Source organism: Salmo trutta, chromosome 38 (assembly GCF_901001165.1).
Source record: "Salmo trutta chromosome 38, fSalTru1.1, whole genome shotgun sequence".
Classification (NCBI taxonomy): domain Eukaryota; kingdom Metazoa; phylum Chordata; class Actinopteri; order Salmoniformes; family Salmonidae; genus Salmo; species Salmo trutta.
The window spans coordinates 17,502,328-17,521,959 of NC_042994.1; the positions used below are offsets into that span (position 1 = coordinate 17,502,328).

Genomic DNA, 19,632 nt, shown 5'->3' on the forward strand with positions numbered 1-19,632 from the left:
AACTAACAGATCGAACTCTGAAGGTAGATGGGGGGGCAATCAATTCACATATGGTGTCCAGGGCACAGCTGGGAGCTGAGGGGTGTCTATAACAGGTTGAAACAGTGAGAGACATTTTTTTCTGGAGAGATTCATTTTAAAATTAGAAGCTCGAACTGTTTGGGCATAGACCTGGAAAGTATGACAGAACTCTGCAGGCTATCTCTGCAGTAGATTGCAACTCCTCACCCTTTGGCAGTTCTATCTTCACAGAAAATGTTGTAGTTGGGGATGGAAATCTCAGAATATTTGGTGGCCTTCCTAAGCCAGGATTCAGACACGGCAAGGACATCAGGGTTGGCGGAGTGTGCTAAAGCAGTGAGTTAAACAAACTTAGGGAGGAGGCTTCTGATGTTAATATGCATGAGACCAAGGCTTTTACGGTTACAGAAGTCAACAAATGAGAGCGCCTGGGGACACGCAGGGCCTGGGTTAACCGCCACATCACCTGAGGAACAGAGGAGGAGTAGGATGAGGGTACGGCTAAATGCTATCAAAACTGGTTGTCTAGTGCATTGGGGACAGAGAATAAAAGGAGCAGATTTCTGGGCGTGGTAGGATAGATTCAGGGCATAATGTATAGACGGGTATGGTAGGGTGCTGGTACAGTGGAGGTAAACCTAGGCATTGAGTGACGATTACAGAGGTTGCATCTCTGGACGCACTAGTTATGCTGGGTGAGGTCACCGCTTGTGTGGGAGCTGGGATAAAAGAGGTATCTGAGGCATGTTGAGTGGGACTAGGGGCTCCGCAGTGAACTAAAACAATGATAACTATCCTAAACAACAGTATACAAGGCATATTGACATTAGAGAGACATAAAGCGAGGCATAAAGCAATCACAGGTGTTGATTGGGAGAGCTAGCTAAGTCAACAACGGGTAAGACAACAACAGCTAATCAGCTAAGACAACAACCAGACCAGTCGTGATGGAACGGCGGGGCTCCGTGTCGACAAAGGGTCCAGGCCATTTGGCAAAAGAGGTATTGTAGCTGGAGTAATTTCGCTTGCTAGCTGGGAGATGTGCCTGGCTCGCGGCTAACTGGTGCTAGTTTCGGGACAAGGGCGTTAGCCACTATAGCCACTCGGTAGCAGCTAGCTAGCAGCGATGATCCGATGCAAAGGTCCAGAGCTTACGGCAAGAATCCGGTGGTGTAGTGGATTCTAGTCGTGTTAGTGAAGAGTCCGGGAGGCATCAGCTGTGTAGCCGAGTGATCATAGGGTCCACTGAGCAGGCCGGTAGATGGGCCTAGCTCAAGGCTAGCTTCGGGGCTGGCAGCTAGCAAGCTGCGACGATCAGGAGTAATGGTCCAGGGCTTACGGCAGGAATCCGGTGTTTTAGTGGAGAAAAACAATCCGATATGCTCAGGGTTGATTACGCGCTGTGCAGACTGGCAGGCTGGCAAGTATTATCCAGGCTACAAGTTTTAATTTTTTTAAAAATTTTAGTCATTTAGCAGATGCTCTTATCCAGAGCGACTTACAGTAGTGAATGCATACATTTCAGACATTTTTTTCCCCCCCGTACTGGTCCCCCGTGGGAATCGAACCCACAACCCTGGCATTGCAAACACCATGCTCTACCAACTGAGCCACACGGGAGACTACAGATTAGTCTGTAGTGGCTGGTGTCTGTGCTAAAGGTAAAGGCCGCTAGCAGTGGCTCAAGCTTCTGATGGCTAGCTTCTGATGGAGGTTCTGGCTATAAGTTCTAAAAATAGCAGACCCATATCACATTGGGTGAGGCGGGTTGCCGGAAGGTATATTTAATTTAAAAATGGAAAAATAGATTTAAAATATATAGAAAAAAGACAAAAAAGACAAAATTTACACGGGAGACTGACAAACAACATCTGCACGGCTTCGCCATCTTGGAATATTGCTAATCATTCTAATTCTTTTAGATCTAGGCCTACAAGAAGAGACCAGGGCTAGGGGCAAATTCATTTACAAATGTTAATATAGTGTTTCCTGAGTCTTCGTATTCTAATCTGTGTTTTCTGTTAATTATAGCTTTGCCTCTGTGACCTGCTTTCTGCATTGTTGACAGTGATGTCCCATCAGTTTTCTTTGTGTGTGTTTGTTTACAGAGCAAGATTCCAGTGGGAATAAAGTCTGGAAACTACAATAGGGTAAGGTGGTCTCTCCCCAGATAGACAGACGGCATTCACTCAACAGTCATTCAACTGTAATGAATACAAACACACTCTACAAACACATTCAAACGAAAGGAAAGAGAATGTACCATATGCACTCTCGATTTTCATGCAATATGGCAAAGAAACAGGAGTGTACTTACTATGTTTTAAAATAATTAGGGCAAAGGAGTAAGTTAAACAGATAATACTGTGTAAATGTATTGTTCGAAGAATGTATTATAGTTGGATATTTATTATAGTTGGGGGGGGCGGGGTAAGCGAGAGACATGATTGTTGGCAAACGCTTGGGTCGTGTTCAGTAGGCATGAGGAGGAGTGAAACAGGTGGGTACTATCTGATTTTTGTCCAATTACAAATGCTTGTTTTTGTTCTCTTCTGCAAAGTGTTTTGTTACAGTGTGCACTAATGAACACGACCCTGGCGTAGTGCCTTTTGTTTGTCTTGTAGTGACCCACTAGTGTTTGTTGGTTATCAGGACTGATTGGCAGGCAAGGTCAAATCCTGCTGTATCTTTAGTTAATGGAAAACGGTTATGTTTGGACACATCGGTTGAGCTAGGGGTAGTTACATGGCTATAGGCTACATTATGTGCAGGGCAAGGTTTGTTTTTCAACTTTAATGAAATCAGCCACATCTCATAGATTTTCGACTAACAGCGTTAAGCCAGACAGCTCTTCAAAACTTTTCAGTAGTTTATTAGCCACATCTGGCTTGACCTCCCGAGGCCTCTGGTCCCTTATTGTGTGGTCTGTTGTGTGAGGATTTTTGTCACATCGCCCCCCAGTGTTAGGGGTTAGCGCTAAGTGTGCTAGTGGAGACGTGTGAGGCAAAAGGCTTATTAAATTCGCAGTTAGCGCTGTGGTGATGCTCTCCCACAGCTGAAAGCACAGAGGGGGTATGTGCTGGCAAGAGATGCTATGTGGCTGGCGACGTAGCCATGCCACAGGAAGAAGCACAGCAGGTGCTTGTGTGTGAGGTCATGACGAAACATTAGCTGACTGCACATCAGAGTTGTTTATTTAGCTTTTTATGCTTCGTGGCATGTGGCGTTAGCTTAACCAATTTGTTTAGCCCCTCAGGTATTTTTTTCTTGACTGACTTTCTATTTAAAAAGTTGAATCCTATTGCAGAGAGTGTGTGAAGAGCTCGAGTTGAAGTATACAGAGTAGGGAGCCCTATATGATGGATTTAGCCTAGCGTAATTGATAACAAAGATGGGTCGTTCCATTTGATTTCAATCACCTTTTGACTGCATCCTTTTTGATTGGTAGAAGTGGTCAGAAAGTAGCTTTTTAGACTTGTGGTAGGATAACTAACCTTCCAATTAATGGCAATACATTTCTTAGCCGCTACAAATGCTTGGGAGTCCCATAGGGCGGTGCAGCGTCGTCTGGGTTTGGCCGGTGTAGGCCATCATCGTAAATAATAATTTGTTCTTAACCTTTATTTAACAAGTCAGTTAAGTAAAAGACCATAACATATGCAAATATGTCTCCTTTTGTGTTTTACACCTCCAGCAGAGGAATGACATTTCTGAGTGCATGTAATTCAGTTTCACTGGCATATACTTTGTTCTATGAATGGCCTTAAACTGCAGTATTTGATGTGCAAGATGATATGAATATGACTGGGCATTCAAACACATCTGTATCCATTCATTTACATTTACATTTAAGTCATTTAGCAGACGCTCTTATCCAGAGCGACTTACAAATTGGTGCATTCACCTTAAGATATCCAGTGGAACAACCACTTTACAATAGTGCATCTAAATCTTTTTTTTGGGGGGGGGGTTAGAAGGATTACTTTATCCTATCCCAGGTATTCCTTAAAGAGGTGGGGTTTCAGGTGTCTCCGGAAGGTGGTGATTGACTCCGCTGTCCTGGCGTCGTGAGGGAGCTTGTTCCACCATTGGGGTGCCAGAGCAGCGAACAGTTTTGACTGGGCTGAGCGGGAACTGTGCTTCCTCAGAGGTAGGGAGGCGAGCAGGCCAGAGGTGGATGAACGCAGTGCCCTTGTTTGGGTGTAGGGCCTGATCAGAGCCTGAAGGTACGGAGGTGCCGTTCCCCTCACAGCTCCGTAGGCAAGCACCATGGACTTGTAGCGGATGCGAGCTTCAACTGGAAGCCAGTGGAGAGAGTGGAGGAGCGGGGTGACGTGAGAGAACTTGGGAAGGTTGAACACCAGACGGGCTGCGGCGTTCTGGATGAGTTGTAGGGGTTTAATGGCACAGGCAGGGAGCCCAGCCAACAGCGAGTTGCAGTAATCCAGACGGGAGATGACAAGTGCCTGGACTAGGACCTGCGCCGCTTCCTGTGTGAGGCAGGGTCGTACTCTGCGAATGTTGTAGAGCATGAACCTACAGGATCGGGTCACCGCCTTGATGTTAGTGGAGAACGACAGGGTGTTGTCCAGGGTCACGCCAAGGTTCTTAGCACTCTGGGAGGAGGACACAAGGGAGTTGTCAACCGTGATGGTGAGATCATGGAACGGGCAGTCCTTCCCCGGGAGGAGGAGCAGCTCCGTCTTGCCGAGGTTCAGCTTGAGGTGGTGAGCCGTCATCCACACTGATATGTCTGCCAGACATGCAGAGATGCGATTCGCCACCTGGTTATCAGAAGGGGGAAAGGAGAAGATTAATTGTGTGTCGTCTGCGTAGCAATGATAGGAGAGACCATGTGAGGATATGACCTCTCCAAGGGAACCTGGAGGGCGATAAATGATAAGGATGTTAAGCTTGAAAGGGCTGGTAACTGTGACAGCATGGAATTCAAATGAGGAGATAGACAGATGGGTCAGGGGAGAAAGAGAGAATGTCCACTTGGGAGAGATGAGGATTCCAGTGCCACCACCCCGCTGGCTCGATGCTCTAGGGGTATGCGAGAACACGTAGGCAGCTTCTACCAGGTCTTCCTCACATTTTTATTTTACATGTTTTGTGTCATCGGGAAAAGCCTTGATACAGTTTGAAATCAACTTTGGACGTTTGTCAGACTGCCTTAAAATAGCATCTGGCTGGTCCAGTGTTTGCTACACAGAGAGAATAAAGTGTTGCAACTCTAAAAATGCAGTTCCCTGGATGGCTGACCCTGCTGATACCCCTGTCACCATCTGATCCTCCTTAAATGAGGCATGAAAAATAATTACCTTGGTGTCCATTCATGCATTATATTATCCAAGAATAGAATCAATGGTTCAATAATTGAAATGACCATTATTCCCAAATCCCAGACTGCAGCCTTAAACTTAAGCTGCTGTCCTGTAGCTACTGTAGGTCTACCCATCAATTCAAGATTTAACTTTGTATCATTCACTGATATTGTTAATATACTGTAAAATTCACCTGAGCTCCGTAGACTGATCTTCCCTGGCTGTCTGACCTAGGGCCGTGGCAGGCATGAAATTTCCTCAGCCGGTGATTGTCAAGCAAATAACTGTCGGTCTCACGGTAATTGACCGTTTATTAACAAATACACATTTAGCATCTCCTGGCTTCTAATAAATCCATGTAATATAGCCTACACCTTCCCAATAAATCCATAATTTGTTTTGGACAGGTCTAAAGAAGCATGATCTGAAGAGAATAGCATACTCTGAGTTGTCCTTATGTTAGGTCCTGATATGGCTATGCCAAATGGCTGTGGGCTACACTAGTTCATTTAGCATTATTTTATAGTATGAAGAATACAATTCAACAAAGATAAATAAAATATAAATATTGTCTGTGATTTGAGGGAGTGCGCACATGCAGCTATTTTTGTGTTGAGCGGTTAACAAAGAAATAGGTACTCCTATAAGCTTAATTTAGAGTTATTAATGTAACTTTAGTTGTTCTACGAACGTTGGGCTATATGTTTAGATTTTTAATACATTGTAAGGCTGCGTGATTTGATTCTAATGATGATTGGAGAAAAGTTGCTTGACATGCATGAGCTCTGCCTTGTTTTTTTTGCGTAGGCTGTACACTCTCCAATAGTCTCTCATTCACAATTTGACAAGCACTTGATAATGGCTCGAATTTCACGGCGGGGCCGTAATGCACCCTAAAATAATCCATGCCTTTTGCGGACCGGAGTGCTGCGTTGTGCCCTTGTCACTGAGTGTGCTGCGCAATGGAAGCCCTCTCACTCACATGGCTCTCTGTCACGTGATCAGGCCTTTCTCACAGGCTACAAATGAAGATGGACACATCGGAGACGCAACTGCATGTCCTTATCCAATTCCGAGGTGCATATTGGAAAAACTATCCACATTTACTTTGTTAGCCAACAAGATGAGCAGGCCTAACGAACAGCAAAAGCACTAGCCTATGTCAATCTACTATCCCCCATAGTACAAAAGTCGACCTATTCTATTCTGTGCCAGAAATAAATATTCCAAACATAGTCTGGGACAGTTGTGGGATGTGATAGACCCCAAATTAATACAACCACTAGCATCAAAACACCTTATTTATGCAATGTGGCTGACGCAACAGATCAGAACGTTTAGCTTAAAATGTTGCTAAACTATTATGCTGTTTCTTCACATTATAGGCGCAGCAATGCGCACATGGTAGTAGGCTATAAGCGCGAATGTCCCATTAGCGGAAAACACCATTATCTAAAGTGACCGCAAATGCGATTATGCATATGACGCTTTTATTATAAAGGTGCCTTTTTATGGTGAAAATGATCTTCCCCAAACTTGAAACTCACGCGCTGCTTATGTATGCCAGTTGGGCTCTACACGCCTTGTAAAGCAGATGAATGTGCTTAATTTTAAGAAGTTATTTGGCCACTTTAGTTGTGATACAAACCTTACTAAAACATAGGCCTATGGGCTAAGCTACATGAGGTGTGCGACTATGTTTAGAAAAAGTTGTAAAAAAGAAGCCAGTTTCTTATGCTGGGCATCATTTACAAGTGATAGGCTAGTATTGTCACCCTTCAGACTTTTCTTGATTTAATCTTGTCTTATATATGTGTGACATTTGTTTTGATTTAGAATGGATCATTATCATGCACCTGTATCGAAACGGGGGCAGCGGGAAAAATACATGTAATCTATGCACTTAAATAGCGAATGGAGGACGCTTTTCTCCGTGGTTTATTTTCATGCCAGCCAGGTAGGCTATTCTCCAGTTGTAAATATAAGCATATTAGGAAAGTATAGAAATAAATATAGTAGGCCTCACCTAGAGAAATAAATATAGTAGGCCTAACCTAGAGAAATAAATATAGTAGGCCTAACCTATAGAAAACTGATGGGATTCTCTTTTTTAATAGCGGCCATCACTGTTTTCTTCCGCAATTGCAAAGCCTATAGAAATGTTGCGCAGCATGAGCTCATAGGCTCTCATGAAGTGTTTGATTAGATTTTTCGAATACCAATGCCATGACAGAGAAGAGATTTGACTGGGCTGAGCAGGAGCTGACCTCCTGTAGGGGTGGGACGGCTAAGAGACCAGAGGTGGCAGAACAGACTGCTCGGGTTAGGATGTAGAATTTGAGCACAGCCTGAAGTTAGGCAGGGGCAGTTCCCCTTGGTGCGCCATAGGCATGCACCATGGTACTTGTAGTGAATGCTAGCTTTGACTAGAAGCCAATGTCTACGGAGGAGCGAGGTGATATGGGAGAACTTGGGAAGGTTCTCCCATATAAGACGGGATAGGACGATGGCCTGGATTAGGACTTGCTCCACTTCCTGTGTAAGGAAAGGTTGTACTCTACAGATATTGTAGAGCATAAACCTGCAGGAGTGAGTCACTATTTTGATGTTTGCAGAGAACGACAGGGTGTTCCAGGGTAATGCCAAGGTTCTTTGCACCCTAGGAGGGGGACAGAGGAGTTGTCTACAGGGATTGAGTAGTCTTGGAGCGGTAAGGCCTTCCCCAGGAGGATGAGCAGCTCTGTCTTGTTGAGCTTGAGGGGGTAGGCTAACATCTAAACTGACATCCAAAATATGCCAGGCAGGCAGAGATGTGTGTCGCCACCTAGTTGTCAGAAGGGAGGAATGAAAAAAGTAGTTGCGTGTTTTCTGCATAGCAATGATAGGAGAGACCATAAGAGGATATGATAGAGCCGAGTGACTTGGTGTATAGAGAGGAAAAAGGAAGGGGCCTAGAACCGAGCCCTTGGGGACACCGCTAATGAGAGCATGTGAAATGGTTCAACTTTGAGCAACTTTATCTGTTTTGGCATTCAGGTTCAAAAAGTAACCATGGGAAAATGGGTATTGAAAGTTTTGTTCAAATCACAAGGGGTGCCATCAAAAAGTGATTGAAATCAAATTGAACGACCCACATGTAGCATTTTTCTTAGGCTACCCATTTTTACTTTAAAGTTATCTTATTTCATCTAGCTAATGCTCTTTTCTCTTTCTATCTTTGTGGCCAGTATTCCCAGGTGGCCAACGCCAACACGGACATAGTAGATTGTGAACAAGCCCAAGACCTGGGGGCTATTAACAGCACCCTGAGGTAAGAGCACACGCACACGCATGCTACTTCCCTAAAAGGCCTCATACATACATGGGCATCAGTTTGGATAAGAAACCACTAAACCAACATTCCAAAATATGGCGGTTATTTCAGATGAATGAAAGCATTGTCCGAGAGTGGTTGCTGTATTACTTTTCCTCCTCCTCTCTCCTATAGTAACTATAGTAAAGAGGCCTTTGAGGACTGGGCCCGGCACGATGACGCACAGGACCACTTCTGTGAGCTGGATGGTAAGGCCCACTCTTCTTCCACTTCAATGCTTTTTTTAGACGGTGCCTATCTTTTCCATTCATATGGGATTGAGGCTGGTGTATTTCTTCTAACATTGGTGCTAGAGTGGGGTGTTGTAAAAGCAGTAGGTTTTTTACCTGCTACACTGGAACTTTAGGCCAGTGTGCAAGAACCACTTTTATAAATTGTTCTCGGGCGTGAGCTACTCAACGAATCTTGAAAATGTAACCAAAGCTTAATTATACTCTCAGTAATCTATGATGGGCAAACGCATGTGACTGTCTGAGAGTATCTGTTTAGAGAGGTGGAGACTTTGCTAGTGAATATTTTCTAACACTTCTCCCCCCAGAACATAATCGAGCATCTGACGCAATTGTCTGTGGAATTGCAAAATACTTTATTTCTGAGCGTCTGAGATTATACGCTCACCAACGCGAGACTCTCGTGAAGCCACGCTTCTTACATAATAGGAGCTTCTCATGGTCTGCAAAGAATGTGCATGTAGTGTAGCAGGCCAGTAATGCATTTTGGTCTTTGACAGTCACTTTCGAGGTGTGAAAACATCTGACAAACTTATTTAAAAAAATGTATATATATATTTCACCTTTATTTAACCAGGTAGGCCAGTTGAGAACAAGTTCTCATTTACAACTGCGACCTGGCCAAGATAAAGCAAAGCAGTGCGACAAAAACACATGGGATAAACAAACGTACAGTCAATAACACAATAGAAAGATCTGTATACAGTGTGTGCAAATGTGTGAAATTCCCCTTTAGTGACCCCTCAACAGGTGGATCCCGTTAGCGGGATCAATTTGACAACAGCCAGTGAAAAATCAGAGCGCCAAATTCAAAACAGCAAAAATCTCATAATTAAAATTTCTCACACATACAAGTATTATACACCATTTTAAAGATAAGATTCTCCTTAATCTAACCACATTGTCCGATTTCAAAAAGGCTTTACGGCGAAAGCAAAACATTAGATTATGTTAGGACACCACCTAAACAAGAAAAGCCACACAGCCATTTTCCTAGCAAGGAGAGATGTCACAAAAACTAGAAATACAGCTAAAATTAAGCACTAACCTTTGATCTTCATCAGATGGCACTCATAGGACTTCATGTTACACAATACATGTGTGTTTTGCTCGATAAAGTTCATATTTATATCCAAAAACCCCATTTTACATTGGCACGTAATGTTCAGAAATGTTTTCCCTCCAAACCTTCCGGTGAATGAGCACACACATTACAGAAATACTCATCATAAACTTTGATCAATATACAAGTGTTATGCACAGAATTATAAATACACTTCTCCTAAATGCAACCGCTTTGTCAGATTTCAAAAAAGGTTCACGGCGAAAGCACAATTTGCAATAATCTGAGTACAGCCTAGAAGACACCAACAACAAGCAAACAGAAACCCGCCATCTTGGAGTCAATAAAACGAAATTACATTATAAATATTCACTTACCTTTGATTATCTTCATCAGAATGCACTCCCAGGAATCCCAGCTCCACAATAAATGTTTGATAAAGTTTATCTTTATGTCCAAATACATCCATTTTGTTTGCGTGTTAGGTTCACTATCCAAATCCACAACGTGGATTTACTTAGTCCAGACGAAAAGTAAAAAAAGTTATACTACAGTTTGTAGAAACATGTCAAACGATGTAGAAACATGTCAAACGATGTATAGAATCAATCTTTAGGTTGTTTTTAACATATCTTCAATAAAATTCCAACCGGACCTATTCGTTCTCTTTAGGAATGAATATGAACTCAGCTATCTCCCAAGTCTCTGCGCGTGACTGAACCCATGCCTTATAATGGGACACCTACTTCCTTGGGCTGTTATTCCCTTCGAATTCACCATAGAATCCTCAAACAAGGTTCTAAAGACTGTTGACATCTAGTGGAAGCTTTAGGAAGTGCAAAATGAACCCTAAGTCACTGTATACTGGAAAGGCAATCACTTGAAAAAAACTACAACCTCAGATTTCCCACTTCCTGGTTGGATTTTCTCAGGTTTTTGCCTGCCATATGAGTTTTGTTATACTCAGACATCATTCAAACCGTTTTAGAAACTTAAGAGTGTTTTCTATCCAAATCTACTAATAATATGCATATCCTACCTCCTGGTAGCAGGCAGTTTAATTTGGGTACGTTTTTCATCTGGCCGTGAAAATACTGCCCCCTATCCCCAAGAGGTTTTTGACAAATACCCCTTTAACATTGACAAGATACATTTTATAAGGTGTATCGCAATAGTGAAAGGGGATTCATCTATCCATTCATCCCAATGTTCTCTCATTCTTTCTCACACCTTCTGTCAGATGAGACGTCACCAGATGCAGACTATGTGGACCTGCTCCTAAACCCGGAGCGCTACACTGGCTACAAGGGCCCCTCAGCCTGGAGAGTGTGGAACAGCATCTACGAGGAGAACTGCTTCAAGTGAGACACACACACACACACACACACACACACACACACACACACACACACACACACACACAAAATAAACTTTTGTAAAAAAAAATATTTTACCTTTATTTAACTATGAAAGTCAGTTAAGAACAAATTCTTATTTTTCAATGACGGCCTAGGAACAGTGGGTTAACTGCCTTGTTCGGGGCAGAACGTGCCCCTGAATGCAGTTTTACACACAGATGAACTAAATCTATCCCATGCCTACTTGCGCACAGTCCACTCACACACACCACATAAGCGACATGTTCCCTAATCTGTAGCTAGCTGAAATATTTCAGCTTCTTCCCTCTCTTCGATGGTCTGATGTACAGTCAGGTCCATAATTATTGGCATGTGCGCATCAAAGATCCACCCCCATATTTTACTGCAGGTACAAGGTACTTTTCTGCATATGCTTCTGTTTTCCAAAACCACCACTAGTGTGTGTGTGGCCAAAGAGCTTTATTTTTATGTCATTTGACCAAAGCACCGGTTCCAATCCAAGTCACAATGCCATTTCTCAAACTCTAGGTGGAGCTATGGTCAGATGACATGAAAATAGAGCTATTTGGCCACGCCCCAGTGCTGGGTGTTTGGCATCAAAAAAGGGAAGCATATGCAATAAAGTACCTCATACCTATGGTAAAATATGGTGGTGAATTGTTGATGTTATGGGGCTGTTTTGCTTCCACTGGTCCTGACGGCATCATGAACTTTACGAAGTACCAGGACATTTGTGCCAAAAACCTGGTTACCTCAAATGGATTTTCCAGCAAGGCTATAAACACAAGCACTAATCAAAATCCACAAGGAAATGGTTACTTGACCACAGAATCAACATTTTGCAATGGCCATCTGCCTCCAGACTTGAACCCCATTGAAATCCTGTGATTTGAATTGAAGCAGGCAGTCCATAAGAGCAGGAGAATAATCTGGAAAGATTCTGTATGGAGGAATGGTTTAAGATCCCTCCCAACGTTTTCTCCAATCTCAAAGCATTTTAGAGAGAGGTTCAGTGCCGTTATTCTCGCAAGGAGAGGGTGCTATTCTATTAAAAACAGGCGTGCCAATCACCAATTATGTTAGTATAAAATAAGATAATTTCCATTTTTTTAACATACAATATAGCTCAGTATTTGTATAATTTATTTTAGTCTTTTTTTTTTTTGCTCGTTTTTTGCTTGTCTTTATTTTATTATTTAACCTTTATTTAACTAGGCAAGTCAGTTAAGAACAAATTCTTATTTTCAATGACTGCCTACACTGGCAAAACCCTAACCAGGACGACGCTGGGCCAATTGTGCGCCGCCCTATGGGACTCCCGATCACGGCCGGTTGTGATACAGCCCGGGATCGAACCAAGTGTGCCAATAATTATGGACCTGACTGTATGTCATTTTGATAAATCCATAGAGTATAGTGTCTGATTGCCCATTGTTTGTGGTTTGCAGGCCCAGATCAGTGTACCGGCCCCTTAACCCACTGGTTCCGCCCAGAGGTAAGGGATACTCTTCTAGTTAACAAGCCTGTATTCACCATCATGGATTGTCTTGTCTCCATTTTCCTTCTCAGGGTGGCCTGTATTTTACAATCTTAAGCCAACAGCTAGTTTTGTTTTACGTTTGCCCTGTGTATTCACATGCTTTCATTTCGCTATTAGGTTATAATAATAGTTGTTATATTGTTAATAACCAATATATTAATTAGAAACGATATAAATTGTTATTAATTGCTAGTTTTCCAGAATAATTTCCAGAGATGTGTGTGCATATTCAGTTTCTGTGTAATAGATAATGTCCTCTCATCAGCTTACCTGCTGGTAATAGATCATTCATGGTAATAATGATAGCAGGGCTTTTGTTCATGTTTGCCTTGTAGTGTTACTTGAGTTATTTAGGAGTAAATAGTGTACAGTTTTCCCCTCCAGAAGTCTGTGTGGGTTTGTGTGCGTGCGTGGATGTGTAATAATAATAATAATAGCCTACAGTATGTGTGTAACATGCCTTTGTCCTCCTCTCCCTTTTGTATTTTTTTCATTCCCATAGGAGGAGATGATGATGGTAAGTTGGAATCTATGCATGTTAATCTATGTATATTGAATTGTGCTATTTATAATATATTTTAATGAATGCAAACTGACACAAGGCCTATTGTCGTCTTGTATCCGTGCAGGCGAAGGCTTCTACAACTGGCTGGAAGGTAATGTTTTAGAAATGTATTTTTATTTCATCAAATTATTTTTAAAAATCTCTTCAAATTAGCATTATTTTCACTTCAAACACACAATATATTTTGGAATGAAGCAGTGGCACATCTTTGTTCAGCACTGTTACACTTTATAGTCATTTCCCTGTATGGGACGCCACAGGACAAGTAGAAACTTCTAAATTAAGAATGGGATTATTTTAGTTATTTGTTAATTAGTCCATTTCAGAATCACTTGAATGTTACGTGTCATCATCGAATGCCCCTTAACCACACCACTCAGAACAGCCACTCGCATCCAAACCAATTCAGCCGAGACACTCCCTCTCTCCAACTTTTTCTCATGTATAATGGGTTTTCAACATCTGTCAGGTTGCACCCTCTGCGTCCCAAATGGCACCCTATTCCCTATGTAGTGCCACACTACATTTGGGGGACTTTGGTCAAAAGTAGTGCACTATTTGGGAAAAGGATGCCAAAAAAAAGCGCCCTCTTTGTATGCCTTCATTAAGGTGTTTTTGTTCAGGCAGACAATAGTGGCGGAAACCTCTTTGGGTGGGCTACAAAGAAAACATACACAGTTCCATTCCTTGGCTCTAGTATAGAGAAGACTATGAAATAAGCCTTTGTTGTGAATGTCCCGTGACGTGCAGACACACTTACTGGACCAAGAGAGGGGACTCTAGTCACTCAAATGCGTTGAGTCGACAACACACACATACACAGTGATGGAACTAGGGGTGTGCCATGTGTGCGTATCTCAAGCTTTCTTGTTTTTTCCTCTCTTTCTCTCACCCTCTCCCTCCCTCCCCCCTCTCCCTCTCTCTCTCTCTCTCTCTTCCCATCACCCCTCTACATACTCTTTCTCTCTCTCTTTCGACCCTTCCTCCCCTCTAGGTCTGTGTTTGGAGAAGAGGGTGTTCTACCGGCTCATCTCTGGTCTCCACAGCAGCATAAACATCCACCTGTGTGCAGAGTACCTTTTGGCCGGTAGGGAAAAACAAACCACTTCCTCTCTATAGATGTCAAAACAGTCACCAGCGTTATGGTCATAGAATTATAATTCTTAGAATAGAAGAAGCCCCTCGAGTCATGATAATTTGAATGACGAACCATGGCAATTTGGGTGGCGGGTGTAGTAATGTGTGTGGTGTATTGGTGTTTGTGTAAAACCAATTTAGCATTTTCTATATATTTACTCTACTTTTGTAAGTGTTCTTGTATTGGAATACTTTCATATGGGTCTGTTATCATTCTATAACTGATTCAGTGTTTGTTTACTTCTTCGTTACATCAATTCATAAAGGTTTCTAAATCAGTGGTCCCAGTTTTTCACCCCAATGTCATCAGTCGTGCCAACGTTGATGTAACCCTCACTATTCACTCTCTCTGCTCTCGTCAGAGGGCTGGGGCAAGTCCCTGTGGGGCCCCAATGTGCAGGAGTTCCGCCAGCGCTTCGACCCGGCCGAGACCAAGGGCGAGGGCACGCGGCGCCTTAAGAACCTCTACTTTCTCTACCTGATCGAGCTGCGCGCCCTCTCCAAGGTGGCGCCCTACTTCGATCGAGCCTTCGTCAACCTGTACACGGGCGACCGTCAGGAGGACCGAGCCACCAAAGAGTTACTGCTGCAGTTCTTCAACGAGACCAAGTTAGTCAAATGTTTTTTAACATATCTTTTTTTAAAGTGATTTTTTTCTATTTATAGAAGAGATAGTGAGAGTGGAGGGTGACAGTGAAGAATGATAGAAGTTGTGTCAATAGGCAGTAGGATAGATACAAACCTATGCCAACACTGTAGACATGTGCCAGAGGCTGCAGCATTACAGCTAGACCAACCAGGCCACAATACCAATTGAGTCTTAAGGATCATTCGCGCTACTGAACTCTAGGGCTTCAATGAGGTCATGAGTTTCAGGTCAAGTGGTCGGTTTTGATTGTGAATTAGAGGGGATATTGTCTTGACTTCGGAATAACTGTCTGTTCTCATCTCCCAGAGCTTTCCCGATGCACTTTGACGAGAAGTCCATGTTTGCTGGGCAGAAGATCGAAGCAAAAACGTTGAAGGTGAGTCCACACATCTCACTTTCATTTCACTGTTAATACTAACATGCTTATATTTGCCATAAGCCCAGTCCTAGAATAGGTTTGACTCATATCTCAATGGTTTGGTCCCTAGCATAGCTTTGTACAGTGGGTCTTGTACAGTGGGTCTATTTGGAATGTGGAGAGCAGATGTGTCTGCAGAATTTTGTGCTAGCTCACTGTACGACCGGCTAACCAAATGGGCCAGTATTCGGTCAACAGACAGTGGTTTTATGCACTGTATAATGATTTTGCTGCGTCCATTGAACTTGACTTGACACTTCCAAGATATGGCCTAGTAGGCCTACATTCTGTACATATCAAATACATTTGTATTTGTCACATGCGCCGAATACAACAGGGTTAGACCTTACAGTGAAATGCTTACTTACTTAACCAACAATGCAGTTTTAAGAAAAAGACCTACAAAAATAAGAAATAAAAGTAACAAATAATTAAAGAGCAGCAGTAAAATAAGAGTTATTAATGTGACTATGCATAGATAATAACAGAGAGTAGCAGCAGTGTTAAAGAGGGGGTGGGGGGGGGGGCAATGCAAATAGTCTGGGTAGCCATTTGATTAGATGTTCAGGAGTCTTATGGCTTGGGGGGTAGAAGCTGTTTAGAAGCCTCTTGGACCTAGACTTGTCGCTCCGGTACCATGTGCCGTGCGGTAGCAGAGAGAACAGTCTATGACTAGGGTGGCTGAAGTCTTTGACAATTTTTAGGGCCTTCCTCTGACACCGCCTGGTATAGAGGTCATGGATGGCAGGAAGCTTGGCCCCAATGATGAGGGCACTGCCCTCTGTAGTGCCTTGCGGTCGGAGGCCGAGCAGTTGCCATACCAGGCAGGGATGCAACCCATCAGGATGCTCTTGATGGTGCAGCTGTAGAACCTTTTGAGGATCTGAGAACCCATGCCAAATCTTTTCAGTCTCCTGAGGGGGAATAGGTTTTGTCATGCCCTCTTCATGACTGTCTTCGAGTGCTTGGACCATGTTATTTTGTTGGTGATGTGGACAGCAAGGAACTTGAAACTCTCAACCTGCTCCACTACAGCCCTGTTGATGAGAATGGGGGCGTGCACGGTCCTCCTTTTCCAATCATCTCCTTTGTCTTGATCACGTTGAGGGAGAGGTTGTTGTCCTGGCACCACACGGCCAGGTCTCTGACCTCCTCCCTATAGGCTGTCTTGTCGTTGTCGGTGATCAGGCCTACCACTGTTGTGTCTTCGGCAAACTTAATGATGGTGTTGGAGTCGTGCAGTCATGAGTGAACAGGGAGTACAGGATGGGACTGGGCACGCACCCCTGTGTTGAGGATCAGCATGGCGGATGTGTTGTTACCTACCCTTACCACCTGGGGGCGGCCCGCCAGGAAGTCCAGGATCCAGTTGCAGAGGGAGGTGTTTCGTGCCAGGGTCCTTAGCTTAGTGATGAGCTTTGAGGGCACTATGGTGTTGAACGCTGAGCTGTAGTCGAAGAATAGCATTCTCACATAGGTGTTCCTTTTATCCAGGTGTGAAAGGACAGTGTGGAGTGCAGTAGAGATTGTGTCATCTGTTGGGGCGGTATGCAAATTGGAGTGGTTTTAGGGTTTCTGTGATAATGGTGCTGATGTGAGCCATGACCAGCCTTTCAAAGCACTTCAGGGCTACAAATGTGAGTGCTACGGGTCTGTAGTCATTTAGGCAGGTTACCTTAGAAACATGTATTACAGGCTCAGACAGGGAGAGGTTGAAAATGTCAGTGAAGACACTTGCCAGTTGGTCAGCGCATGCTCGGAGTACACGTCCTGGTGATCCGTCTGGCCCTGCGACCTTGTGAATATTGATCTGTTTAAAGGTCTTACTTGCATCGGCTGCGGAGAGCGTGATCACACAGTCGTCCGGAACAGCTGATGCTCTCATCCATGTTTCAGTGTTACTTGCCTCGAAGCGAGCATAGAAGTAATTTCGCTCATCTGGTAGGCTCGTGTCACTGGGCAGCTCTTGGCTGTGCTTCCCTTTGTAGTCTGTAATAGTTTGCAAGCCCTGCCACATCCGACGAGTGTTGGAGCCAGTGTTGTACAATTCGACGTTAGTCCTGTTTTGATGCTTTGCCTGTTTAATGGCTCATCGGAGGGCATAGCGGGATTTCTTATAAACTTCCGGATTAGAGTCCCGCTCCTTAAAAGTGGCAGCTCTACCCTTTAGCTCAGTGCTGATGTTGCCTGTAATCCATGGCTTCTGGTTGGGGTATGTAAGTACAGTCACTGTGGGGACGATGTCATCGATGCACTTATTGATGAAGCCAGTGACTGATGTGGTGTACTCCTCAATGCCATCGGATGAATCCCGGAACATATTCCAGTCTGTGCTCGCAAAACAGTCCTGTAGCTTAGCATCTGCTTCATCTGACCACTTTTTTATTGATCTAGTCACTGGTGCTTCCTGCTTCAATTTTTGCTTGTAAGCAGGAATCAGGAGGATAGAATTATGGTCAGATTTGCCAAATGGAGGACGAGGGAGATCTTTGTACGCATCTCTGTGTGTGGAGTAAAGGTGGTCTCGAGTTGTTTTTCCTCTGGTTGCACTTGTGAGATGCTGGTAGAAATTAGGTAAAATGGATTTAAGTTTCCTTGCATTTAAGTTCCCGGCCACTAGGAGCGCCACCTCTGGATGAGCGTTTCCTGTTTGCTTATGGCCGTGTACAGCCCATTGAGTGCGGTCTTAGTTCCAGCATCAGTTTGTGGTGGTAAATAGACAGCTACGAAGAATATAGATAAACTCTCTTGGTAGATAGTGTGGTCTACAGCTTGTCATGAGATACCCTACCTCAGGCGAGCAAAACCTTGAGACTTCCTTAGATATTGTGCACTAGCTGTTGTTTACAAATATACTTAGACCGCCACCCCTTGTCTTACCAGAGGCTGCTGTTCTATCCTGCCGATACAGTGTATAACCCGTCAGCTGTATGTTATTCATGTCGTCGTTCAACAACGGCTCGGTGGAACGTAAGATATTCGTTTTTATTGTCCCGTTGGTAGGATATACATGCTTGTAGTTTGTCCACTTTATTATCCAGTGAATGTACGTTGGCCAATAGTACTGATGGCAAAGGCAGATTAGCCACTTGTCGCCAGATCCTCACAAGGCACCCCGATCTCCTTCCGCGATACCTTAGTCTCTTTCTCCTGCGAATGACGGGGATGAGGGCCTATTCGGATGTCTGGAGTAAATCCCTCTCGTCTGACTCATTAAAGAAACATTCTTTGTCCAGTTCAAGGTGAGTAATCGCTCTTCTGATGTCCAGAAGCTCTTTTCGGTCATAAGAGATGGTAGCAGCAACATTATGTACAAAATAAGTTACAAACAAAATAGCATTGTTGTTTAAGAGCCCATAAAACGGCAGCCATCCCCTCCGGCGCCATCTTCTAATGCTGACAGGAAGTCCTAATAGCTAAGCTAAAAGCTAATAACAACTGACTTGGTGTGAGTGTATGTGTGTTTGATTCCTCAGCCGCACTGATTATGACTAAATCTGTTCAAATTATACCGAATGAATGCAGGTGTTTGCAGGCTATTTATCCACATTGAGCCTAGCTCATACCCCAACAGGAAGCAAAGCCTGAAACATTCCCGTCTCTCTCTCTCTCTCTCCCACTGTTTTCCCAGGAGGAATTCCGGCTACATTTTAAAAACATTTCCCGGATCATGGACTGTGTGGGCTGCAGTAAATGTCGACTCTGGGGGAAGCTACAGGTATGCCATTTTGGGACTCTTGTCCTTCCTCCTGTGGACACGTGGTTATTTTTAGCGGTAGTTACCCGTTATGCTGTGCAGTAGTTAGCTGTTATGTAATAAGTGGAAAGGCAGTGCTATTTGTAAATGTGACCAGACAATTTATAATTTCTCTTCATATCTGTGTTATTTAGTTACTTTGCAACTTTCTTCAGTTTAATACATACTGTAGA

General features: G+C 43.6%; 1 protein-coding gene across 1 annotated transcript in view; it reads left to right on the forward strand.

Annotated features, from left to right (window-relative positions):
* LOC115178802 (ERO1-like protein beta) overlaps window positions 1–19,632 on the forward strand; it is a 31,042-nt gene that overhangs the window by 7,963 nt on the left and 3,447 nt on the right. Inside the window, exons 4-14 of the mRNA XM_029740128.1 lie at window positions 2,130–2,171; window positions 8,576–8,658; window positions 8,836–8,909; window positions 11,255–11,375; window positions 12,842–12,888; window positions 13,436–13,450; window positions 13,563–13,589; window positions 14,493–14,585; window positions 14,998–15,244; window positions 15,591–15,660; window positions 19,334–19,420. Of these exons, the coding sequence (XP_029595988.1) occupies window positions 2,130–2,171; window positions 8,576–8,658; window positions 8,836–8,909; window positions 11,255–11,375; window positions 12,842–12,888; window positions 13,436–13,450; window positions 13,563–13,589; window positions 14,493–14,585; window positions 14,998–15,244; window positions 15,591–15,660; window positions 19,334–19,420 (906 nt within the window). The remainder of the gene's footprint in view (window positions 1–2,129; window positions 2,172–8,575; window positions 8,659–8,835; window positions 8,910–11,254; window positions 11,376–12,841; window positions 12,889–13,435; window positions 13,451–13,562; window positions 13,590–14,492; window positions 14,586–14,997; window positions 15,245–15,590; window positions 15,661–19,333; window positions 19,421–19,632) is intronic.